Consider the following 27,285-nt stretch of genomic DNA (forward strand, 5'->3'; position numbering starts at 1 on the left):
GGGGTGGAGAAGCAAATGGGCACTTCTCCTATGTGCCCTGGCCGGGAATCGAACCCGGGTCCCCCGCACGCCAGGCCGACGCTCTACTGCTGAGCCAACCGGCCAGGGCCTGGGTTGTTTTCTTATTATTGAATTTTCAAAGTTCTCGATGTATTCTGGATACAAATGCTTTACCAGATATGTGATTTCCAAATATTTTCTCCTGGTCTGTGACTCTTAATGGTGTTTTTTCTTTTGGTCAGGATGTATTATTATTTTTATATATTGTTGGACCCAATTTTCTAAAAGTTTGTTTAGAAATTTTGCATGTTCATGAAGGATATTGGTCAGTAATTTCCTTTCTAGTAATGTCTTTGTCTGACTTTGGTATCAGGATAATATTGGCATCATAGAATAAGTTGGGAAGTATTCTCTCCTTTTCAATGTTCAATTTCTGTAATAAATAAAGGACTAATCAAATCATCAGTTCTAACTTAAGTGAACCACTACCACTATACTTTGTATTTTTTTCCTTTTTTTCTTAACTGAGAAGTGGGGAGGCAGAGACAGACTCCCGCATGCACCAGACCTGGATCCACCCGGTGTGCCCACCAGGGGGCGATGCTCTGCCCATCTGGGCCATTGCTCTATTGCTACTGGAGCCATTCTAGTGCCTGAGGCGGAGGCCATGGAGCTATCCTCAGTGCCCAGGACCAACTTGCTCTAATGGAGCCTTGGCTGCAGGAAGGGAAGAGAGAGAGATAGAGAGAGAGAAGGAAGAGGGGGAAGGGTGGAGAAGCAGATGATTGCTTCTTTTATGTATTCTGACCAAGAATCGAACCCAGGACATCCACACGCTAGGCCGATGCTCTACCACTAAACCAACCAGCCAGGGCCTATAGTTTGTGTTTTTCAAGGAAATTATTTCATCTAAATTGTTGAATTTATTGATTTTAAAATTTTCATTCTATTGCCTTATTATCCATTTTGTATTTATAGAAATCGGTAGTGACATCACCTCCCTCATTCCTCATATTGATAATTTGTGTCTTCTTTTCATTTCCCTGATGTGTCTGATAGAGGTTTATCAGTTTCACAGATCTTCCCCAGGGACCACCTTCTATCAATAGTTCAATGGATTTTTTCCCGTTTCTTTTTTGTTTTCTATTTCATTGATATAAGCTCTGACATTTATCTTTTACTTTCTTCTACTTTAGCTTTAATTTGCTTTTATAGTTCTAGTTTTTTGGGTTTTTTTACGTGGACACTGAGGTTATTGATTTGAGACAATTCTTTAAACAAGAAATTACAAAATAAAATGATTTGGACTTCTTGTGATGAGTTTATCATTATGAAATGGCTTTCTTTATCCTAGTAATATTATTTTCTCTGAAGCTCTGAAATTTTGTCTGATATAAATAAGCTACTCCAATAATTGATTGGTATTAGCGTAGCATATATATTGTTTTATATATTTACTTTTAACCTATATTTGTGTCTTTATATTTGAAATATATATTTTTAAGGCTGCATAGAGTTAGGTGTTGCTTTTATAGCCATCCTGAAAAATCTCTTCCTTTTAATTGGATTATTTAAATTATTTACATTTAATGAGAATACTGATATGATTAGGTTTAAATTTATCATCCTAGTTTTCTGTTTGTCCTCTCTGCTTTTGTTCCCCCTTTTCCCTTTTTGTTCATCTTTGAACTTCTTGAGATTTTATGGTTCCATTTATCCCCTTGCTTGGCTTATTAGCTATATCTCTTTATTTTGTTAGTTTAGTATTTGCTATAGGATTCATCATATACACTTTAAACTTATCATGGTCCACCATTGATATTATACCACTTCACTTCTAATAAAACATTTCACAATAGTATACTTCCATTTTCTCCACCTGAGGTTTATGCTGTTGTTCATATATTTTATTTTCACATATGTTATAAACCCCACACAACTTGTTACTTTTAAATAGCTAGTTATCGCCCTGGCCAGTTGGCTCAGCGGTAGAGCGTCGGCCTAGCGTGCGGAGGACCTGGGTTCGATTCCCGGCCAGGGCATATAGGAGAAGCGCCCATCTGCTTCTCCACCCCTCCGCCGCGCCTTCCTCTCTGTCTCTCTCTTCCCCTCCCGCAGCCAAGGCTCCATTGGAGCAAAGATGGCCCGGGCGCTGGGGATGGCTCCTTGGCCTCTGCCCCAGGTGCTGGAGTGGCTCTGGTCGCAACATGGCGACGCCCAGGATGGGCAGAGCATCGCCCCCTGGTGGGCGTGCCGGGTGGATCCCGGTCGGGCGCATGCGGGAGTCTGTCTGTCTCTCCCTGTTTCCAGCTTCAGAAAAATGCAAAAAAAAAAAAAAAAGCTAGTTATCCTTTAGGAGACAGCATACTAAGTAAAACTGTCACATACTTATTTATATAGTTACTGTTTCCGATGCTTTTCATTTCTTTGTCTAGATCCAGACTTCCATCTGGTATCATTTTCTTTCTGTCTGAAGGACTTCCTTTAACGTTTGTAAGAATCTGAAGATGATGAATTGTTTCAGCTTTTATGTCTGATACTCCTTTTTTTTTTTTATTGAGAGAGAGAGACAGAGACAGGAAGGGAGAGAGATGAGAAGCATCAACTCATAGTTGTGTCACTTTAGTTGTTCATTGATTGCTTTCTCATATGTGCCTTGACCAGGGGACTCAGGCGCCGAGCCAGTGAACCCTTGGTCAAGCCAGCGACCTTGGGCTTCAAGCCAGTGACTTTTGGGCTCAATCCAGTGACCACAGGACCATTTCAGTGATTCCACACTCAAGTCGGCAACCCACGCTCAAGCTGGTGAGCCTGTACTCAAGCCACATGAGCCTGCGACCTCAGGGTTTCGAACCTGGGACCTCAGTGTCTCAGGTTGATGTTCTGTCCACTGCACCACCACAAGTCAGGCTGTCTGATAATGTTTTGCCTTCATTTTCATTTTTTTTGAAAAATATTTTCACAGGTTATAGAACTCTAGGTTAACAGTTTTTTTTCCTCTTTTCTTGGTAATTTTTAAAAATTTGATTAAAAAATATTTTTTAATTGAGAGAAAGAGAGGGGAAGGGAGAGAAAAGCATCAACTCATTGTTCCACTTAGCTGTGCACTCACTGATTGCTTCTCCAGCTTGCTCTGACTGGGATTGAACCCACACCTTGGTGTGCCAGGATGATGCTTTATCCACTGAACCACCTTTCCAGGGCTGTTTTTTGGTACTTGAAAGATGGAACAACAGTACCTGCTAGCTTGCATTGTTTCCAATAAGGAATTTGCCATCATACTTAACCTTTTCTCTGTTATACATGTCTTTTTTTCTCTCTGTGTTTAAAAATTTTTTTTAAATGGCAAAATACACATAACATAAATTTTACTATCTTAACCATTTTTTTTTTAATTCAGTGAGAGGAGGGGAGGCAGAGACAGACTCCCATATGCACTGTGACTGGGATCCACACGGCAAGCCCACTAGGGGGCAATGTTCTGCCTATCTGGGGCTTTGCTTTGTTGCTCAGCAACTGAGCTCTTCTTAGCACCTGAGGCAGAGGCCATAGAACCATCCTCAGGGCCCGGGGCTAACTTGCTCCAATGGAGCCATGGCTGCAGGAGGGGAAGACAGAGAAAGAGAGAGAAGCAGATGGGTGCTTCTCCTGTGTGCCCTGACTAGGAATCGAACCTGGGACATCCAAACACCAGGTCGATCTACCACTGAGCCAATCAGCCAGGCCCCCATCTTAATCATTTTTAAGTGTACAATTCAGTGGCATTAAATACATTTACATTGAGCAACCATCATTATCTAGCTCCAGAAGTTTTTTTGTCTTACAAAACTAAAACTTTGTGCCCCTTAAGCAGTAACACCTGATTATCTCCTATGAGAACCTCTGACAACCACCGTTTTACAGACTGCCTGTGATTATGACTATTGCAGGTATCTCATATGAGTGGAATTATACAGTATTTGTCTTTTTGTGAGTGCTTTATTTCATTTAGAGTAATTTCTTCAAGGTTCATCCACACTGTAGAACGTGTCAGAATTCCCTTTTTAAAGCTGAATGATATTCCTCTGTACATATATACTACATTTTATTTACCCATTCATTCACTGATGTTGCTGCCATCTTTAGGCTATTGTGAATAATTCTGCTATGAGCGTACAAGGATTTCTTCAAGACCCCGCTTTTAATTCTTTTGTATGTGTACCTGGAGTAGAATTGCTTCTCTATTTTGAGTATATACCCAGAGCGGATCATATGGTAATCTATGATATTTTTTTTAAAGATTCTTTATTTATCTTTTTAAAAAGTTTATTTTAGAGAGGGGAGGGAAAGAGAGAAAGAGAGAGAGAGAGAGAGAGAGAAGGGAGGAGCAGGAAGCACCAATCCCCCTATGTGCCTTGACCAGGCAAGCCCAGGGTTTCAAACCAGCAACCTCAGTGTTCCAGGTCGACACTTTATCCACTGCGCCACCACAGGTCAGGCTGTGTTAGTTTATTTTTGATATAATCTCTTATCAGATATACGGTGTACAAGTATGTTCTCTCATTCTGTAGGTTACCTTTTCGTTTTGTTGGTGGTTTCCTTTGCTGTGCAGAAGCTTTCTAGCTTGATGTAGTCCTGTGTGTTTATTTTGGCTTTTGTTGCCTGTGCTTTTGATGTTATAGCCAAAAAAATCATTGCCAACACCAATGGCAGGGAGCCTTTTTCTTATGTTTTTCTCAGAGAAGTTTTATTGTTTCAGGTCTTACATTTAAGGCTTTAATCCACTTTGAATTAATTTTTGTGCTTGGTGTCAGATAAGGGTCCAATTTTATTGCTTTGCATGTGGATGTTCCATTTTCCTGACATCATTTATTGGAGGGACAATCTTTTCCTCATTGTTTATTTTTGCACCCTTTTCAAAGATTAGTTAACTACACACACACACACATACACATGGTTAACTACGTATATGTATATATACATATTAGTTTACTATACATAGTTGTATATATATATATATATATATGAGTTTATTTCTGGGATCTCTATTCTGTTCCATTGGTCTGTGTGTCTGCTTTTATGCCAGTACCACACTATAGTTTTGTAATACACTTTGTTCAGGAAGTGTCATACCTCCAGTTTTGTTTTTCTTTCTTAAGATTGCTTTGACTATTTGTGGTCTGTTGTGGTTCCATATGACTTTTAGGATTGTTTGTTCTGTTGTGAAAAATACCATTGAAATTTTGATAGGGATGGCATTGACTCTGTAGATCACTCTGGGTATCTGAAAAATATTAAATCATTCTAATCCCTGGACATGGAATATCACCACGTGTTTTTACAAATCTTTTTACAAATCTTCAGTATCTTTCGTCACTGTCTTGTCATTTTCAGTGTAGATTGTCCATCTCTTTGGTTAAATATATTCCTAAGTACTTTATTCTTTTGACGCTATTGTAAATGAGATGGTTTTCTTAATTTCTTCCTGGATAGTTCATTGCTAGTGTATTGAAATAATACTGATTTTATTAGGGTTATTTTGCATTCTGCAACATTACTGAATTCATTTGTTCTAACACTTTTTGGGTGGGACCTTTAGGGTTTTCTCTGTGCGGTATGTCATCCGCAACACAGAGATGATTTAACTTTTTCCTTTCTGTTTTGGATGGCTTTTTCCCCCTTGCCTAATGGTTCTGGCAAGGACAGATGTTGAATAGGAGTGATAAGAGTGTGCTCCCTTATCTTGTTGCTGATCTCATAGGAAAAGCTTTGAGCTTTGCACTGTTGAGTATGATGTTGGTCGTGGGCTTGTCACATATGGCCTTTATTATTATGTTCAGGTACGTTCCCTGTATTATCAGTTTGTCGAGAGTTTTTATTCTGAAAGGTGTTGACTTTTGTCAGATGCTTTTTCTGCATCTATCAAGGTGATCATACAATTTTTACCCTCCCCTCTGTTAGTGTGTTGTAGCACATTTATTGATTTGCATCTGCTGAACCAGCCTTGCATCCCAGTGATAAATCCTACTTTTAAGGTGCTGTTGAATTTGGTTTGCTGGCATTTTGTTGAGGATTTTTGCATCTATGTTCATCAGGGATACTGGCCTATAATTTTCTTTTTGTAAATGGCTTTATCTTGCTTGGGTATGAGGGTAATGCTGGCCATGTAGACTGAGTTTGGGGGTGTTCCTTCAGGTTCAGTTTCTTGGAAGAGTTTGAGAAGGATTAGTATTCTTTTAAAAAATGTTTGGTAGAAGTCACCTGTGAAGCCACTTAGCTTTTTTCTTTTTTCTTTTTTTTTTTTCCTGAAGCTGGAATTGGGGAGAGACAGACAGACTCCCGCATGCGCCCAACCAGGATCCACCCGGCACGCCCACCAGGGGCGACGCTCCGCCCACCAGGGGGCGACGCTCTGCCGCGACCAGAGCCACTCTAGCGCCTGGGGCAGAGGCCAAGGAGCCATCCCCAGTGCCCGGGCATCTTTGCTCCAATGGAGCCTTGGCTGCAGGAGGGGAAGAGAGAGACAGAGAGGAAGGAGGGGTGGGGGTGGAGAAGCAAATGGGCGCTTCTCCTATGTGCCCTGGCCGGGAATCGAACCCGGGTCCCCCGCACGCCAGGCCAACGCTTGGGATTTTTCTTTGTTGGGAGGTTTTTGATTACTGCTTCAGTTGCTTTACTTGTTTCTTGGTCTGTTCAGATTTTTCTGCTTCTTCATTATTCAGTCTTGGTAGGCTGTATGTTTCTAGGAGTTTATCTGGTATTTGTAGTTTATCTTAATTGTTGGTATATAATTATTGATAGTAGTCTGTTATGAACTTTTGTATTTCTGTGATATCAGTTGTAATATCTTCTCTTTTGTTTATAATTTTATTTGAGCTCTCTCCATTTTTTTCTTGGTTAGTGTAGCTAAATGTCAAATTTAGTTTTCTTTTCAAAAACCAACTTAGTTTTATTGATCTTTTCTATTGTCTTTCTAGTTTCTATTTTATTTATTTCTGCTTAACCTTTTTATGTCATTCCTTCTGTTGATTTTGGGCTTTGTTTTTTTCTCTTTTCTTGAGATGTAAAGTTATGTTGTTTATTTGAGATCTTTCATTTTTCTTAATGTAAGCATTTATCATTATAAACTTCTTAGAACTGCTTTTGCTGCATGCCATGTTTTGGGATGCTGTGATCCCATTTTTGTCTGTCTCAGGATACTTTTTTTTTTTTTTTTTTGCATTTTTCTGAAGTTGGAAACGGGGAGGCAGTCAGACAGACTCCCGCATGCGCCCCACCGGGATCCACCTGCATGCCCACCAGGGCGCGATGCTCTGCCCATCTGGGGCGTCGCTCTGTTACGACCAGAGCCATTCTAGCGCCTGAGGCAGAGGCCACAGAGCCATCCTCAGCGCCCCGGCCAACTTTGCTCCAATGGAACCTTGGCTGCGGGAGGGGAAGAGAGAGACAGAGAGGAAGGAGAGGAGGAGGGGTAGAGAAGCAGATGGGCACTTCTCCTGTGTGCCCTGGCTGGGAATTGAACCCAGACTCCAGCACGCTAGACTGATGCTCTACCACTGAGCCAACCGGCCAGGGCCTCAGGATACTTTTTGATTTCTTCTTTGACCCATTGGTTGTTCAAGAGTGTTGTTGAATTTCCAAATATTTGAGAATTTTCTAATTTTCTTCCTGTTATTGATTTCCAGTTTCATGCCACTGTGGTTGGAAAACATATCAATGCAATCTACTTAAATTTAATACTTATTTTGTGGCCCAATATATGATCTAACTGGGAGAATGTTCCGTGTCCTCTTGAGAAGAATTTATCTACTGCTATAGGGTGGGGTGGTCTTTGTATGTTTGCTAGGTCCATTTGGTCTATAATGTTATTTAAATCCACTGTTTCCTTATTGATTTTCTCTCTAGATGATTTATCCATTGCTGAAAGTGGGGCATTGAAGTCCCTACTATTATTGTATTGCTTTTTATTTCTCTCTAATTCTGTTAATATCTATTTGGGTGCTCCAGTGTTCGATACATATATATTTACAGTTGTCACATCCTGTTGATGAACTGACCCCTCTGTCATTATCTAGTGCCTTTCCCTATCTCTCCTGGTAGATTTTGACTGAAAGTCTATTTTGCCTGATCTAAATATAGTTACGTCTGCTCTCTCTCTCTGTCTTTTTTTTTTGTATTTTTCTGAAGTTGGAAACGGGGAGGCAGTCAGACAGACTCCTGCATGTGCCCGACCAGGATCCACCCGGCATGCCCACCAGGGGGCGATGCTCTGCCCATCTGGGGCGTTGCTCTGTTGCAACCAGAGCCATTCTAGCGCCTGAGGCATAGAGCCATCCTCAGCGCCTGGGCCAACTTTGCTCCAATGGAGCCTCAGCTGCAGGAGGGGAAGAGAGAGACAGAGAGGAAGGAGAGGGGGAGGGGTGGAGAAGCAGATGGGTGCTTCTCCTGTGTGCCCTGGCCAGGAATTGAACCCGGGACTCCTGCATGCCAGGCTGACACTCTACCACTGAGCCAACCGGCCAGGGCTTACGTCTGCTCTCTTTTGGTTGTCATTTGCATGGAACATCTTTTTCCATCCTGTCACTTTCAGACTTTGTGTGTATCCTGAAAGCTAAGGTGAATCTCTTGTAGGCAGAATATTGTTGGTCTTATTTTCTAAAAAAATTTTAAATAACTTCTTTTTATTTTTTAAATACAGTCGACATACAATTTTAGTTTCAGGTGTATAACCCAGTGATTAGACATTTATATAACTTATAGAATGGGTCATTCTGATAAGTCTAGTACCCTCCTGACACCACACATAGTTATTACAGTCTCGTTGACTGTGTTCCCTATGCTGTACTTGACATCTCCTTGACTATTCTGTAACTGCCAATCTGTACTTCTTAACCCCTTCACCTTGTTCACCCGTCCCCCCATCTCCCTTCTCATCTGGTGACCATCAAATGTTCTCTGAATCTGAGGCTGTTTCCGTTCTGCTTGTTTGTTTACACTCCACACATAAGTGAAGTCATCTGGTGTTTGTGTTTCTCTGTCTGACTTATTTCCCTCAGCGCAGTACCGTTGTTGCAGATGATTTCGTGCTTTTCTCATGGCTGAGTCGTATTCCATTGTATATGTGCACCACATCTTCTTCATCCATTCATCTGTCGATGGGCACTTGCATTGCTTCCTTGTCTTGGCTATTGTAAATATCGTTGCAATAAACATATGGGTGTATATGGTTTTTGGATTTGGTGTTTTGGGTTTCTTTGGATAAATAACCAGGAGTGGACTTGCTGGGTCCTTCTTTGTCCTTTGTTATATAGTTTTCATTTTAAAGTCTATTTTGTCCAGTATAAGTATTGCTACCCCAGCTTTTCTTTTCTTTCATTTCTATTTTCATGAAATATCTTTTTGTATCCCTTTACTTTTAGTCTGTAGGTATCTTTTGAGCTGAAGTGCATCTCCTGTAAATAGCATGGTAAGGGTCTTGTTTAGTCATCCATTCAGCTACCCATGTCTTTTGATTGGAGCATTTACTCTATTTGCATTTAAAATAATCATTGATCAATATGTATTTATTGCCATTTTATTATTTATATTTTTTATCTTATTTTCCTTCTCAAAGAAAGCCCTTTAATATTTCATGTAATACTAGTTCAGTGGTAATGAATTCCTTTAGCTTTTTCTTATCTGGGAAGCTCTTTATATGTCCTTTAATTCTAAATGACAGCTTTGCTGGGTAGAGTAATCTAGGCCAGGGGTCCCCAAACTAAGGCCTGCGGGCCACATGCAGCCCCCTGAGGCCATTTATTCAGCCCCCACCGCACTTCCAGAAGGGGCATCTCTTTCATTGGTGGTCAGTGAGAGGAGCACATTGACCATCTCATTAGCCAAAAGCAGGTCCATAGTTCCCATTGAAATACTGGTCAGTTTGTTGATTTAAATTTACTTGTTCTTTATTTTAAATATTGTATTTGTTCCCATTTTGGTTCTTTACTTTAAAGTAAGATCTGTGCAGTGTGCATAGGGATTTGTTCATAGTTTTTTTTTATAGTCTGGCCTTCCAATGGTCTGAGGGACAGTGAACTGGCCCCCTGTATAAAAAGTTTGGGGATCCCTGATCTAGGCTGTAGGTAGGCCCTGGCTTTTCATCACTTTATTTCTTGTCAGTCCCTCTGGCCTGTAGTTTCTGTTGAGAAATCAGGTGACAATCTTTTTTTTTTTTTTTTTTTTTTTTTGTATTTTTCTGAAGCTGGAAACAGGGAGAGACAGTCAGACAGACTCCCGCATGCGCCCGACCGGGATCCACCCGGCACGGCACGCCCACCAGGGGCAACGCTCTGCCCACCGGGGGGCGATGCTCTGCCCCTCCGGGGCGTCGCTCTGCCGCGACCAGAGCCACTTCAGCGCCTGGGGCAGAGGCCAAGGAGCCATCCCCAGTGCCCGGGCCATCTTTGCTCCAATGGAGCCTTGGCTGCAGGAGGGGAAGAGAGGGACAGAGAGGAAGGAAGGGGTAGGGGTGGAGAAGCAAATGGGCGCCTCTCCTATGTGCCCTGGCCGGGAATCGAACCCGGGTCTCCCGCACGCCAGGCCGACGCTCTACCGCTGAGCCAACCGACCAGGGCCTCAGGTGACAATCTTATGGGTGCTCCCTTGTAGGTAAGTTTTTCTCTTGCTGCTTTTAAGATTCTCTCTTTGTCTTTAAACTTTGGCATTTTAATTATGATGTGTCTTAGCGTGGGCCTCTTTGGGTTCATCTTGTGTGGGACTCTCTGTGCTTCCTGGACTTGTGTGTCTATTTCCTTCATTTTTTTTTTTTTTTCAGTTCCTTGCTCTCTCTCCCCTTCTGGTACCCTATGATGTGAATGTTGGTATACTTAATGTAGTCCCAGAGGTTCCTTAAACTAGTCTCACACTTCTGGATTCATTTTCTTTTTTGCTGTTCTGATTGGGTGTTTTCTGCTTCCTTATCTTCTGAATCGCTGATTCGATCCTCTGCTTCGTCTACTCTACTGTTGATTCTCTGTAATGTATTTTTCATTTCAGTTAGTATAACCTTTATTTTTGACTGGTTCTGTTTTGTTTGGTTTTCTATTTCCATTTTTATGTTTCTTTTCTCTTTGTTGAGGTCCTCTCTAAGTGCATCTACTCTTCCCCTAAGTTCACTGAGCATCCTTACAACCAGCGTTGTGAACTCTGACTCTGGTAGACTGCTGAGCTCCATCGCTGGTTTGAACTCTGACTCTGGTAGACTGCTGAGCTCCATCGCTGGTTTGAACTCTGACTCTGGTAGACTGCTGAGCCCCATCGCTGGTTTGAACTCTGACTCTGGTAGACTGCTGAGCTCCATCGCTGGTTTGAACTCTGACACTGGTAGACTGCTGAGCTCCATCGCTGGTTTGAACTCTGACTCTGGTAGACTGCTGAGCTCCATCGCTGGTTTGAACTCTGACTCTGGTAGACTGCTGAGCTCCATCGCTGGTTTGAACTCTGACTCTGGTAGACTGCTGAGCTCCATCGCTGGTTTGAACTCTGACGCTGGTAGACTGCTGAGCTCCATCGCTGGTTTGAACTCTGACGCTGGTAGACTGCTGAGCTCCATCGCTGGTTTGAACTCTGACTCTGGTAGACTGCTGAGCTCCATCGCTGGTTTGAACTCTGACGCTGGTAGACTGCTGAGCTCCATTGCGGGTTTAGTTATTTTTCTGGAGTTTTTTTCTGTTCTTTCATTTGGGACATGTTTCTTTGTCTCTTAATTTTTGACTATTTCCCTTTGTTTGTTTCTGTGGGTGAGGTGAAGCTGTTATGTTTCCCAGTGTTGGTAGAGTGGCTTTGTGCAGTGGGTGTCCTGTGGAGACCAGTGGCACAGCCTCTCTGGTCCCCTGAGCATGGCGCTCCAGGTGTGTCCCATGTGAGCTGTGCAGCCTGCTGTGGTAGTTGAGCCTTGATTGCTGTTGGCACGTCAGTGGGAGGGACTTAGCTCCAGGCCAATTGGCTGTGAGGACTGGCCCCTGGGGAGGAGCTGCTGTGCAGGGGCTGCCCACACCAAGCCGCTATTTACATCAGTCTCTGGTGCCTGCAGAGTCTGCCCCTGACTGTGTGTGTCACTTGTGGAGGAAGTTGAGTGGTGCTACTACGTGGTCTGAAGCTGTCTGCCAGGTGTGCTGGCTCTGGGGCCTCCTGGGAGGTGCAGGCCAAGGTCTGCCTGTGCCCTGCCCTGGGGCACCCAGAGTGAGGTACTGAGTGATCTGCAGATGGCTGTTACTTGTGCTGGGCTTGGAGGTGCCCAGGAGAGGCCAAGCTGCAAACCAGGGTTGGTTCCTGCTAGTGCCAGGCCTGGGGCCACTTAGCAAAAGGTACGGGGCACACCAGTGCCAGATGCTGCTTGTTTGAGAGATTTTAGGTTCAGTCTATAGCATGAGCCAACACAGGAGGTTTGTATGGGAAGGCTGCTGGAAACAGCCTCAGTGGACCAGAAAAGTTGGGTGGGCAGGGTCTCAGGGAATCACCAGGGTGGGATGGATAATGGGAGCCAGCTTGATGGAGCCTCAGACATGTCTCCCGCCTGCCCCTGCAGGGGCAGGGCTCAGCCGAGGAACAAAGGCCTCTGCCAGCATGTCTCTCTGGAAGAAAGCTGCCCCGCCAGCCCTTGCCTCAAAGCCAGACAATTCAGTGTGGCCTTGGTGCCCTTTGAGCTGCTGCTCGGCACCGGGACTCTGAGTGAGTGAGTGAGCAAGTGAATGAAGTACGTCTGTGTGTGGGCCCTTTAAGAGGAGCTGCCTGGGACTCCAGCAGCCCTCCTCTCCCTCAGCCTCGATCCCTGCTGGTTTTCTGCCAGAAGTTATGGGGACTTCTCTTCCCAGCACTGGAACTGTTGTTAACTAATTTATTGACATGTAGCTGTTAATGGATTTCCCTTGTAATTCTTTTTACTTTTTTTTTAATCTATTGAGTTTAGAGAGAGGAAGGGAGAAAGAAAGAGAAACATCAATTTGCTGTTCCACTTATTTATGCATTCCTGGTTGACTCTTGTATGTGCCCTGGGGAGCCTGGTGCGGGGCTGGGACCCCTTGCTCCTCAGGATTGGGGGCCCTCCCGCTTGAATCTTGTTTTTTTTTTTTTTTTGTATTTTCCAAAGCTGGAAACAGGGAGGTAGTCCGACAGACTCCCGCATGCGCCCGACCAGGATCCACCCCGCATGCCCACCAGGGGGCGATGCTCTGCCCATCTTGGGGTGTTGCTCTGCCACAATCAGATCCATTCTAGCGCCTGAGGCAGAGGCCACAGAGCCATCCTTAGCGCCCGGGCAAACTTTGCTCCAGTGGAGCCTCGGCTGCGGGAGGCGAAGAGAGAGACAGAGAGGAAGGAGAGGGGGAGGGGTGGAGAAGCAGATGGGCGCTTCTCCTGTGTGCCCTGGCCGGGAATCGAACCCGGGACTCCTGCCTGCCAGGCCGACGCTCTACCACTGAGCCAACCGGCCAGGGCCTGGATCTTGTTTTTTAATCCATTCAGCTACTGTGTGTGTGTCTTTTGACTTGGAAAATTTAATTGATTTAAACTTAAAGGAATTATTGATAAGTAAGGATATATTGTTGCCGTTTCGTTCATTGTTTTCTGAAAGTTTTGTAGTTCTTTTGTTCCTATCTTCCTCTATGGTTTGATGATTTTTTATTGGTGTTACAGTATACTTGGACTCCTTTATCTTTTGTCTATTTGTAGCTTTTGTACCTTATTCTGTTAATATAGTGTATTACACTAATTGATTTTCAGATGTTAGATCAACTTTGCTTGGGATAAACTCCACTCCGTCATGTTGTGTAATACTTTCTATATGTTGCCAGACTTGGTTTGATAGAATTTTGTTTAGGGTGTTTGTATGTATATTCATTAGGAATATGAGTATTTTTTCCCTTGTGATGTCTTTGTGTGGTGTTATATCAGGATAATACTGGTCTAGTTGAGTGAGTTGGGAAGTATTCTTTCCTTTTGTATTTTTTCAAAGAGTTTGTAAAAAAAAAATAAATCTTTTTTTTTTTTTTAAATGTTTGGTAGAATTCACCAGTGAAGCTATTTGGGACTGGGCTCTCTTTTCTTGGTGGTTTTTGAAATTACTAATTCAGTTTCTTTACTTGTTATAAATCTAGTCAAAATTCTATTTCTTGAGTCAACTTTTGGTAGTTTGTGTCTTTCTAGGAATTCTCCTGTTTTATCTTCGTTAACTAGTTTATTGGCATGTAGTTGTTAATAGATTCCCTTGTAATTCTTTTTACTTAAAAAACCTTTTTTATTGAGTTTATAGAGAAGAAGGGATGGAAAAGAAAGAGAGAGAGAGAGAGAGAGAGAGAGAGAGAAACATCAATTTGTTGTTCCACTTATTTATGCATTCCTTGATTAACTCTTGTATGTGCCCTGACTGAGGATTGAACCCGAAACCTTGATATGTTGAGACAATGCTCTAATCAGCTAAGCTACCCAGACAGGGCTGTTTTTACATTTCTTTCCTTCTTTTTTTCTTTTTTCTTTTTTTTTAAATTAAGTGAGAAGTGGAGAGGCAGAGAGACAGACTCCTGCATGCACCCTGACCAGGATCCACCTGGCAAGCCCTCTATGGGGTGTTGCTCTGCCCATCTGGAGCCACTGTTCTGTTGCTCAGCAACCAAGCTATTTTAGTACCTGAGTTGAGGCCATGGAGCCTTCCTCAGCGCCTGGGGCCAGCTTGCTCAAACCATTCAAGCCATGGCTATGGGAAGAGGAGTAGTAGTAGTAGGAGAGAGAGAGAGAGAGAGAGAGAGAGAGAGAGAGAGAGAAAGAAACGGGAGGGAAAGGGGTGGAGAAGCAGATGGTCACTTCTCCTGTGTGCTCTGACTGGGAATTGAACCTGGGACTTCCACATGCTGGGCCAATGTTCTACCGCTGAGCCAACCGGCCAGGGACCTTTTTACTTTAAAATTAATTTTTCTTGCCCTGGCCGGTTGGCTCAGTGGTAGAGCTTCGGCCTGGCGTGCAGGAGTCCCGGGTTCGATTCCTGGCCAGGGCACACAGGAGAAGCGCCCATCTGCTTCTCCACCCCCCCTCCTTCCTCTCTGTCTCTCTCTTCCCCTCCCGCAGCTGAGGCTCCATTGGAGCAAAAAGATGGCCCGGGCGCTGGGGATGGCTCCTTGGCCTCTGCCCCAGGTGCTAGACTGGCTCTGGTCGCGACAGAGCGACGCCCCAGATGGGCAGAGCATCGCCCCCTGGTAGGCATGCCGGGTGGATCCTGGTCGGGCGCATGCGGGAGTCTGTCTGGCTGCCTCCCCGTTTCCAGCTTCAGAAAATTTAAAAAAAAAAATTTACTTTTTCTTTTTACATGAAATATTCCAAACTCACAGAAAAGAATGGGCAAGAATAAAGAAATTAACTGCCCATAAATAAATGTTAATATTTTTTCTAGTTGGCTAGACTTCTAGATTCAGTGTTAATTGAAGCGTACTTTACACCTTCCACAATCTAATTTCTTTCCAGAAGCATTGCGAATCTTGATATTGACATGAATTATTACTACACATATTATTATACTTTATATCTTTGTGTATATAAAAATACGCAGCATTAATGTTTTATTGTTGTGACACCTTAGTTGTTCATTGATTGCTTTCTCATATGTGCCTTTATGGTGGGCAGAGTGAGTAACCCCTTGCTCGAGCCAGCGACCTTGGGTCCAATCTGGTGAGCCTTGCTCAAACCAGATGAGCCCTTGCTCAAGCTGGCGACTTCGAGGTCTCGAACCTGGGCCCTCCGCGTCCCAGTCCCACGCTCTATCCACTGTGCCACCGCCTGGTCAGGCCACAGCATTAATGTTTTAAAATGTTACTTGAATTATGAAGGCTTTATGCTATACTTTTCTTCCCCTCAGCATTTTACTGCAAGTTTCTTTTACACTGTCTTATTGGATTTAATTCATTTATGTCACTTGCTGTTTAAACTTTCAAATGAAAGGCAAATAAAAGGCAGATGGGTAGTGTCCAGTGTCTGCTTTATCAGTGCTTCAGTGCTAATTCTTGCAAGTGACTGGCTGTGTGTATGTGTGTCTGTCTCAAGGATATATATATATATATATACCAAAAATGTTGAACTGCTACAGAATTTGTATCTTCAATTTTACTAGACATTTTAAAATTGTTCTGTGACTGTGACTCTTGGGGTTTTGGGTATGCTCAGGTGGCTACAGAAGTCCCAACCTAGACAGGCAATGTTCCATAATGAGCCATTGTGTATGGCCGGTCACTGGGGTTCATTTAAGGTGCCCTAGACTTGTTACCCAGGTTCTGGTTGGAGTTAAGCTTGTATAAGCTGTAATATGGATGCTCTTTTTTTGGGGGGGGAGGGGGGAGAGACAGGAAGGGTGAGACAGGAGAATAGAGATTAGAAGCATAACCTGTAGTTGCTTTACTTTAGTTGTTCACTGAGTGCATCTCATATGTGCCTTGATGGGGGGGGAGAGTGGAGGGGCTCAAGCTGAGCCAGTGACCCCATGCTCAAGCTAGTCAGTGACCTTGGGCTTCAAGCCAGCGACCTTTGGTCTCAAACCAGCAACCCTGGGAGCGTCAGTGATCCCACGCTCAAGCCAACAAACCCATACTCAAGCCGGTGACCTTGGGGTTTTGAACCAGGGACCTCAGCATTCCAGGTTGATGCTCTATCCACTGCACCACCACCAGTCATGCAGTAATGTGGATGCTCTTAATCATCTGTGTAGTTACTTTTTAAAACATGTGAGATTGAAGAGACTGGAGAGGCATCGAGTTGGGGTGAACTTCATGATTGACATGAATTAAGTCAGCCAATTTGTTGAATTTGTAATGTATTTGAACAAAGAGGAAAACTTGTATGTACTGAGTGTACCGAAATGGTCAGGGTTCTGAGCTTGGTCTCAAATTCACGTTCTTCCTCCTTTGTAATTGTCAAGCAAGTCATTTCCCCTCTGTCTTTAGTTGCCACGTCTGTGAACGGGGTATTAATAAGACTTCCTAGTTCATAGACTTATAGCTAAATGAGGTTATGCATATACAGTGTTTGGCACAGGGCCTGCCATCTAGCAGCACTTAGTAAATCCGCTGCTTCTGTATCCTTCTGTCTGAGTGTCATTCCATTTCCTTGCTACTGTGTGCCCGGAACGTGGGGAGAAGGGTAAAGAGCATTTGGTTGCAGCACCTTTATTTGGTCTTCCTAGTGTAGTTTCTGTAGCTCTAGTGAATGGGACATCCTGGTCAACGTTCCAGGTTAATAAACAATTTAAAGAAAATAAGGGTACTTATTTAATTAGCTTTACAGACCTTTCTTAGTGCTTCAAGAAGTCTTGTACTGACACCACTGTAGCTCACTCTGTCTAGAGCAGGCGTCCCCAAACTTTTTACACAGGGGGCCAGTTCACTGTCCCTCAGACCATTGGAGGGCCGGACTAAAAAAAAAAACTATGAACAAATCACTATGCACACTGCACATACCTTATTTTAAAGTAAAAAAACAAAATGGGAATGAATACAATATTTAAAATAAAAAACAAGTAAATTTAAATCAACAAACTGACCAGTATTTCAATGGGAACTATGCTCCTCTCACTGACCACCAATGAAAGAGGTGCCCTTTCCAGAAGTGCGGCGGGGGCCGGATAAATGGCCTCAGGGGGCCGCATGTGGCCCGCGGGCCATAGTTTGGGAATCCCTGGTCTAGAGAATTCCTGTGCAGACAGCTTCGTCCGCCCTCTGCCTGATGAGACCTGGACTCCACCTGGCTGTGGTGAGGAAACCCAACAAGCGCTCAGTTATATTTGAGTCTCTGATGGGAAACACTTTAAATTGTTAGCTATCAATCTGGATATATAAAAAACCCCTCCCTCCTCACCATCAATCAAAAACTTCAGCTTTGGACAGGACAGTGCCAACATCTGGAGGCGTGAGTCTCCTGTCCGCGGAGCACAGCGGGAGTACACAGGAGTCACCCTCCCCGGGGCCGTGCATGGTTCCCTCCGGGATGACATCACGCAGTTGTGGCCAAGGGAGGAGGAATTCAAAAAGTTGATGAATGTCCTTGTTTTTTGTCTAATGATACAATGTGGCTTTAGTTGTTTTTTTTTTTTTTTAATTCATTTTAGAGAGGAGAGAGAGAGAGGCAGAGAGAGAGAGAGAGAGAGGAGAGAGAGGAGAGAGAGACAGGGGGGAGGAGCTGGAAGCATCAACTCCCATATGTGCCTTGACCAGGCAAGCCCAGGGTTTCGAACCGGCGACCTCAGCATTTCCAGGTCGACGCTTTATCCACTGCGCCACCACAGGTCAGGCAAGGTGGCTTTAGTTTTAATAACTTGTCATAAAGTCAGTAGAAGAGAGCCAGGATATCAGGATGAAGTTTCTGCCTGAGAGTTAATATTCATCAGAAATGGAAGATAAGCTGTGTGTGTGTGTGTGTGTGTGAAGGAATGGTCACTAGGTGACTTAGGAAATCTTCAGGATATGTGACATAAGAAACTTGGTGACATTTAGTTCACATGTACCCTGAAGTTGGTCTTGCCTTTTAGTGTAAGTGGCCTAGCTGTCATTTATGTCAGTTATCACTAAGTGTGTGGATGTCCTGCATTTACAATGGCTTCGGTATTTACCTCAATTCTAGAGCACACTGCTGTAGAGGGTTATTCAGATGCTAACGGATGACTGTGTTCAAGATCTGAAAAGCTTTCGAAGGCCCTGTATTACCCAATGGAAACAATTATCTACCAACGCTCCCAAGTCTTCCGAGGACTGGGACCCTTAAACGCCCGCTTCTCTTACCCAGACTGTCTCAGCACTTCTTGTCTGGATTGTCCTGCTGTAGCTGCGTGCCAGCATCTGGCCCCTCGGCCTGGAACAGGGGGCCTCACCTCCACCAAAGTGTCGTTAACTTTGACCTCACCCACACCGCTTTCTCTGCTTGGAAGTTCCCTCCACGTCCTAGTGCCGTCTCTTCCAGCTCAGTCCCTTCCTGAGCTCCCTCCGACATCCTTTTCTCCCGTAGGGGTAATGTCCACATTTTCTATCCCCAAGGGCAAGATCTTGGCTGGTGACAGAGGATGTTACAAATGGTTTAGCTCTTTGAAGCATCATTTCCCTACTGGTCTGTTGAGGCTGTTCTCTTGGTCTCTAAATGTCACGGGTAATGAACATTTTGTTGTATTTAGGCAATCAGTGATCTTTCCTTTCTCTCTTCCTATGGTCGATACAACACCCATTTTCCTAATCAGATATTGATATGCAAGTTATGTTATTTCATCAAAGCATGGAGGAAAATATATATAATAGTATTCTCAAAACGATTTCACTTATGGGCTTTTGAGTTGAAAATTAAATGCCATCTTACCAAAATAATACTCTGTAAAAACACCCCACATAGTTGCTTTTGAAACTTGGCTAAATTGAAGGATTATGGTGGTTTTTCAGGAATTTTATTGGAGTTGCACTTATTACAATCAAAGGGTGAGTCAGTCCTCTCCGAGCATGTATTTGTCAACCCCGAGGGGGAACTACGTTTTTTTTTTTTTTTTCATTTTTCTGAAGCTTGAAACAGGGACAGACAGACTCCCGCATGCGCCTGACTGGGATCCACCCAGCACGCCCACCATGGGGCCACGCTCTGCCCTCCAGGGAGCGATGCTCTGCCCATCCTGGGTGTCGCCATGTTGCGACCAGAGCCACTCTAGCGCCTGGGGCAGAGGCCACAGAGCCATCCCCAGCGCCCGGGCCATCTTTGCTCCAATGGAGCCTTGGCTGCCGGAGGGGAAGAGAGAGACAGAGAGGAAAGCGCGGCAGAGGGGTGGAGAAGCAAATGGGCGCTTCTCCTGTGTGCCCTGGCCGGGAATCGAACCCGGGTCCTCCGCACGCTAGGCCGACGCTCTACCGCTGAGCCAACCGGCCAGGGCGGAACTACGTATTAACCACGTCTTCCGCTTGGTCTTTCCTTATCATCGGAAGAAGGAACATTATTTCGGTGTAAATTTTGTCATGTTCAAGTTCAGTAAGTACCTGTTTCTGTTCTATGTCCCCGGTCCTGGGGGAGGGGGCTCACTTGATGTGTGATCTACAAAACCCGCCTTGAGTCCACCTGTTTAGTGTGGTGACTAGCTGTGACATGTGTTCTAAAGGCAGGGACTCCTCCCAAACCCCCCACCCTGCAGGTCTGCAGTGGCTCTTCCGGTCCACAGGGCGATCTTGTCTCTGCAGAGCAACAATCAGTACATCAAAACGTTTTTTATTTGAGACACAAAAATGCAAAATTGCTGAGATATCAAACATTTTCCGATCCGCTACAATACTGCCACTATGTACAAAAGATCTGATGATAAATGCGTACACATATAAAAATACAGTATGCATTACCTATGTACAGTACATGTGCAAAACGCATGGCATTCAAACTTGATGTGGAATTGACTGCAGGGGTGCAAACAGCAAATACAAAGGCATCATGGTTTCTCTTTTAAAAAACAACATAAAGGCAATACATGAATGGACCCCCGATTGCCATAATTTTTTGTTTCTTAAATGAGTGCTTTGATAAGCAGGGCTCTGTAGATTGGTATCTTTCTCCTTTTTTTTTTCTCCATAAAATGAGATGCTAAGACGTATTGTGACAATGAAAATAAGAGAAATATCTATCATGTTGCATTTCTATTGCAAGCAAGGAAAGAAAACTAATTTGTACGTAGAAAGGAAAAAACTTTGTATTACTACTAAATACGTACTATTCCTAAGCCAACAAAAACAAATCTATACTATTTTACATGAAAACAAGAGAAATATCTACACCTTTGTGAAAATTATAACCTTAAATGGATAATACCTTTTTGGGACTGATTTTTGAGATCTCACTAGTCTCACACTTTAAATAAAAAGTGCCTCCTTTTGGCAAATACTTGGCAATGCCTTTGGTTCCTTTAGAGCAAGTTTGCATTACTATTGGTTACTTGAGGTGAAGTCCTTTTGGTAGATACTAAACCCTTTCCTAAACGCTTCTTCCTCCTACCAATCAGCGAGATTTCTTACAGCATAATGTAGAGAGGTAATTGTTACGAGTCTCGGTGATTCTATGAATTTGGTTAAAGCTTTGTCTTAGTAGTTGGCACAAAGCTCTGTTAAACACAATAGCTGTGTTGATATCGCCAATGATATATTTTCTCTGATTCCAAACAGCACCTTGTATATCTGAGATCACCATCCTGTTGTCAAAAACCGGTAATGTTTTTCCGTAATGATTCACAGAGCAATGTGTTTGTGTGGAGGGTTGGAGCGCTTTTGTAAACATGTGCAGCTTTTGAATTACAGGCCTCATGTCAAAGATTTCTGGAAGAAACCCTTTGCAATGATGCATTTCCTCAAACACTGAAAGGGGGGAAACGGGAAAACCTAGTGCCATGCGGACAGGGTCACTTCCCACAGAGAAGTGTAGCTGGGAAGATTGTTGAGCAAGATACCTAAAATTTGAAAAAGAATGATTACATCTGAATTATTTTCCAGTTTTGACTGAAGCCACTTAAAAGATTAGCTGAAATGCAGGTAGGATGCTCTCCAAATACACACCTGTGCTCCTGGGAAGCCGTGTTCCTTGGTAAACCTCACCTTCCAGTTAGTGTTTTTGATAATCTGCTAATTCTGTGGCCTCCAGGGCAGTGGGCAGTGTTTGGTATTCTGCTGTCACCTGTGGCACGTTGGTCGTGCCGGACGGCAGAACAGAGGGTTGGTTGTGGTCGTGGTTCAGGGACCTGTGCTGCTCTGGAGCTGGGCACCCCCCCCCCCCCCCGGCTGATAGCGGCTTGGGTGAGGCTTGGCCAGGTGGCCCTGGGAACGCTGCCGGCGTGCTTGACCGCTTCCCCAGGGCCTCGTGTGTGGGTGGTCAGCAGAGGGCTTGTCCCGTCACTGGTGGGGACAGCTGTTCTGTCAGCTGTTGAGGCTGGCTTCAGACTGGGAGTTCGGAAAGGATCGAGGAAAGCTGTGTGGCCTGGAATGGTCTGGGACTGAGGGGAGAGAAAGCCGGAGTCGGCTCTGGTGACCAAGTGGACGGAACACGCTGCCGACACCGCCCAGTGTCTGCCGACGGCACAGTTCGGTGGCGCTGTGGCTGTGACGGCCCACAACAGGCGGCAGTGTGGAGGAGACACCAGACTGCTTTTGCCATGGTTCTTAAGCTGCACTTATGAAAGTGTCAGTGGCATGGGCCACAGAACTGTGCAGTTTTTAAAAAGGAAATTTAAATAAGATCTCTTTAGTGTTATAAAAATATTCATATAAAACAAACACAAATAGTATCTGAACGAGAAATTCCACGAATTCAGAATACATCTATGTACAAATACATGGCAAATACTATACAGTAGATTGCACATTTCAGGAAAAACACTAGACTGTGAACCACTAGCACTGTCCCTAAGGTTTCCTGGTACATGCTTTGCTGAAATGTACAAGATGACCACATACCCCCGCACTTCCAAAGGCCGTGGAAGCTTTGGTATAACTTTCTGTGCATCCACTCCAAAGACACGGCCTGACACCTATTTACACTAGAAAGGTAAGCTTGATTCTACTGTTTCTGGAATATTTAGGGATGTAAGACTAGATGTGAGATAACGTTTCCAGGAGTTGTTTTCTTGGCAATAGAACGTTCTACAAGACAACGCACAGCAGTGCCCCCTCCGGACTCCACACGTGCATCCTGAAAACCCGAGCGGCTGTTCTGACTTTTAATGGCCGTGAACTCACCTCCAACAATAACAATACTCCTCTTCAGTAAACACACACCTTTCCTGTTGTATTTCTCTTTAAACACACTCAGAGGAGCCTTCATTACAGACTCACCTTTGGTCACGTGCCCCGCGGCACACAGTCTGTCCCCACTTTGACCCGGAACACACAGCTGGGACCCTGGGGAGCAGCACAGGTGCCCGCCTGCTGCTCAGACGGGGGGAATGGCCCCGCGGAAAGGGGCGAGGGGGTGGCTCCTGCCATTTAAAGGAAATGCTGGTACGTAAAGGTCCGAACACGTATGTAAAGCGGGCACATGAGCAGCGTAGTCAGAAGAGAGCAGGCTAACGAGATGGCGTTCTTTGCACCACAGTGTGTGTTTCTGGAGAGCAGCCTTCCTGTCGCGTGTTTCAAACCCTATTTTCAAAAAGCAATAAGGGGACCTGAGGGCTGGGAGACCATTGTGTACACAGCCTGGAAAGATGGAATAAAAGTGACTCAATAGGAGTCAACAGCACTACCTGTTCAGTCGCCTCCCACAGTCCCACTGCTGTTTGGAGCTAACAGCCATTTAACTCTGATAAATATGATGCTTAAGTCCAAGTATGGACCAGATAAGCTCCAGACAAACCCATCGCTAAGACCTGCCCTAAGAAAGTGTCTTTCTAAGCTCACAGCCCTGCCCCCCAGAGACAGCCCTTCTGAAAGGCAATGTCCCCAAGATGCACATCACGCCCAAGACGGTAGCATTCCCCTGCTGGGCGTGGTCAGCTGGCCGCGTTCTGGATTCCCTGCGTTGGGTCACCGTTTTCTAAACAATGAAACTACTCATCACAGACCCCACTGAGCCTTGAACCATTCAGAAGCACTTTCAGGGTGGGAAGTGCCAGTTAACAGAGGGCTCCAGTGTTCTGGGTGACTGAATTCTGGAAAAATGGATTTTTCTTACATGTAGTAAAATTTACAAACAAATAAAAATGTAAAATAAGATCAGCTCTTCGGGAAAACACAAACCCAGAAGTGATTCACAAATTCTTTCCAAATAATGGGTCAGGTTGCCTCTACATTGTCACTGTGGGAACAGTCACCGCAGAATGACCTGGAGGAAGCTACCTGACCTGGGCTTACACAGGTGAGGTGGAGAGCACGAGTAATAGATAATGTTATTTAATAAAAACCTCCACACTTTTTGGTAGATTTCATTATTTTTTCAGTTATATACATTATGTCATATATTTAAATGACTAGTTTGAAATCATTTTGGAAATCTTGTGATAGTTGGCATTTTAGAAACTTCTTAAGAAACTACTCAAAAATGTGATAACTTTTTGTCTCTATAAAAAAACTAATGAAATCTCCAGTTTTTCAATCTTCAGCTTGATAATACAGTGAGAGCTCAGGCGCGCCATCCAGTGCCACGCCCGCAAGCGATGACCAGGGTGAGCAACAGAGAAGGGGCGGGCTGGCGACAGTCTAGCCTGGACCCGTGCTGGGAATGGCCTGCGAACAGGCTCCCTTGCCTTCGCTTTGCAACTCACTGGCTCAGAAAGGCATTTCACACTAAAGCCTTTTCTTGGTTCTTTGAGATGGGTCTGGTTACCTGAAAGTTCTTAAAACACGGAAATACACGTGGCTCAGGTATCTAGAAATATTCGAGTGATTAACAGTAGGGCCAATTCCTTACCCCAATGCAGGCTGTACAAATCCCAACATAGAGTGCACATATGAGTGTCTAATGTCTACATTAAATCTCATCAACCCAGAGGGTTGCTACCAGAATTTTCAGTGTTATCAATAGACCTGGACTTTTTACAGGGGAGTTGCTGATGAAAAAGTATTTTGTAGACATCGTCTTGTCTAGTAAAAGAACTTTCACTTAAATGTAAATTTGGAAATCTAAAATAAGATCCCAAAAATCACAAAAGGAACTACAACACACAGAAAATTACATTGGTTTCTGAATGGAAGCAGAAGTGTCCAGCTGGAAGCTGCCGCGGGCCTGGCTGGTGCGCTGGCTGCCTGGCCCCCCGCTGCCCTCCTGCCCTCAGGCCGGGCGCAGGCCGCTTAGAAATGACCTCTCACCTCCCTTCGGCAGTCTTTTAATTTAGGGCCTGAAAGTGACCTCAGAGGTGTAAATGTCGTGGACCACCAGAGAATCTTCACGTCATTATCCTGCGCCCATTACTGCTTATGTTTTCATCTGAAGGTACTTTTCATTCTTTACTGAAGTCTGGAGGAATAGATGAGTCTTCTTTGACTAGTGATTTTTCATAAGGCCCTGTGCTATATTCAACTGCAGACATTCACTGCTGGATGCAATGAAATGTTCTCAAACTTGGTTTCCAGGCTGTGACCACCTATCCATTCTTTCCGTGACCACGTATTTTCATTGCAACAATGCAACTATGATCTGTCTCTAAAAACTGACCTTTTAGAATCATCTTCATGGTCTTAAACCTCATGAACTGAGAGGAGAAACCTGTGACATTAGTCCCAGGGCAACGGCAGGTCTTGTGGATCTAGAAAGTCAGCAGAGAACATACTCGGAGCAGTGGCGCTGAGCGGAGTGAGCCCCGACGACGTGTTGGGCATGGTGATGTCTAACCACTCCATGTTGTCCAAATTTGAGTCAGAGAGGTCAAGTGACAGACACGGAGTACTGGCAGCAAACTGGGCCTCGGACGTTTCCATGGGCGAGTGAGAATGGTCCAGCACGCCCGAGTGGCTCAGCAGATCATTCTGGAGATCTTCGATCAGAGAGAAGGGCTCTCTGTCCTCACTGCTGCTTTGGAGTGGAGTAATTTCATTGGATGAAGGTAAAGTTCCATCCAAGAAAGCTTCTAGTTGGTTCTCTAAGCTGGCAGATAAACTGCTCATAGGTTCTAAGGATATGGGTGGTGCCATTTGCACTTGGGGTGGTGGCCGGGACACCACTGTGTTGACCGGCATTGTAGTGATGCTGGCTGTCACTGGTCTCATTTTGGAAATAGGAGAAGGTTCTTCCTTTATAGGAAGGGAAATCTCTGTGCAAAAGAACATAATTAGTAAGTAAAGATTTACTATTTAAAGCTTTTATTAATTAGTAAGACACTTATTTTGCTATTTTGAGATGACTTAGTACAGTCTTAGAGATAAGAGAATGCTATTGGTTTTTGATAACTCTTAGAATGATGGATCATTTAAATAAACATGTATAAACAGTTTAATATATTTTCAATTCATTTTAGTAAGAGTAAGCATTACTAGCAATTCTATCCCAGCAGGTAGGAATGGCTGGTTCTAGCTTCGTTGATCGCTGGGTCCTGTTCTCAGTCACTCTGGACTTGAGCCGGGGCCCTCCTTACTCTGTGCCACGCATCTGCTCCCAGCAGCACCCCTCCCTGAAGCGAATGTGGGCACGGACATCCTCAATATCATCAAAGAGCTAATTATATTTTTTCTTTTTTATCATTTTAGTTGAACTCTGTGCCCAGTTTAGCCATATACATTCTATATAAAGTTCTGAAAAGATATAATGCCGTCTTATGTCATTTTGGAATTAAAGCAAACACATGACTCTTTTAAACTTATTTAACATCATGTGGATCATCCTATTTTTCTCACTTTTTTATCTTGTTTTTTGAGTTTATATAAAATCTTGAGAATTTGGTAATGTCCTAAGAAGCACTATTTATGTATTATTCCTCACTACATCAAACAATAGATTAATGGACCATCTGCTATAGATACCAGTGTTCACTTAGCTACATATATTTTAAGAAGTATCTTTTTCACTGTTATGAGTATCTGATTTGGTTTTATGGATCTGCAGATACACTAAACAAATGACTTATAACAGCTCTTACAACTCAGTGATTGCAACGCCAACAGGATAGACAGATGCAAGAACCAATAGCATTCTCTTATCTCTAAGACTGTACCTAGAGATTTGATTCCTCTAGGTCAACTGTCATTGTGTGAACTGTGGGTGTTTTAAGGACAGTTTGTTACTTTTCATCATCTGGAAGTCATCTCTAGAAATTTTATTTTTATTTTTAAAATTTTAATTTTTTTAGAGAGACAGAGAGACAGAAGGGAGAGAGGGGAGAATCATCAACTTGTTGTGGCACCTTAGTTCACTGATTGCTTCTCATATGTGCCTTGACGGGAGTGGGGGGATCAAGCTGAGCTAGTGACCCTTGCTTAAGCCAGTGACCTTTGGGCTCAAGCCAACGACCATGGGGTCATGTCTATGATCCCACGTTCAAGCCAGCGACCCCGAGCTTAAGCTGGTGAGCCCGTGTTCAAGCTGGCAACCTCAGGGTTTCAAACCTGGGTCTTCTGTGTCCCAGGCCAATGCTCTATCCACTGCGCCACCGCCTGGTCAGGCTTTCTCTCTTTTTTTTTTTGTATTTTTCCGAAGTTGGAAACAGGGAGGCAGTCAGACAGACTCCCGCATGCGCCCGACCAGGATCCACCCGGCATGCCCACCAGGGGGCGATGCTCTGCCCCTCTGGGGCATCACTCTAGCACCTGAGGCAGAGGCCACGGAGCTGTCCCCAGCGCCTGGGCCACCTTTGCTCTAATGGAGCCTTGGCTG

At 44.1% G+C, this 27,285-nt stretch overlaps 1 protein-coding gene and 1 long non-coding RNA gene across 9 annotated transcripts in view; one reads left to right on the top strand and one right to left on the bottom strand.

The window, feature by feature from the left end:
- The window catches only part of LOC136334515 (uncharacterized), a 55,905-nt gene that overhangs the window by 11,852 nt on the left and 16,768 nt on the right, over window positions 1-27,285 (top strand). The window lies entirely within an intron of this gene.
- The window catches only part of MRTFB (myocardin related transcription factor B), a 309,731-nt gene continuing 302,650 nt past the window's right edge, over window positions 20,205-27,285 (bottom strand). For all 8 annotated transcript variants that reach the window (XM_066274807.1, XM_066274805.1, XM_066274810.1 and 5 more), the window contains one exon: window positions 20,205-25,729. In XM_066274807.1, the coding sequence (XP_066130904.1) occupies window positions 25,194-25,729 (536 nt within the window). In that variant the 3' untranslated portion in view covers window positions 20,205-25,193. The remainder of the gene's footprint in view (window positions 25,730-27,285) is intronic.

This window comes from Saccopteryx bilineata, chromosome 4 (genome assembly GCF_036850765.1).
Source record: "Saccopteryx bilineata isolate mSacBil1 chromosome 4, mSacBil1_pri_phased_curated, whole genome shotgun sequence".
Classification (NCBI taxonomy): domain Eukaryota; kingdom Metazoa; phylum Chordata; class Mammalia; order Chiroptera; family Emballonuridae; genus Saccopteryx; species Saccopteryx bilineata.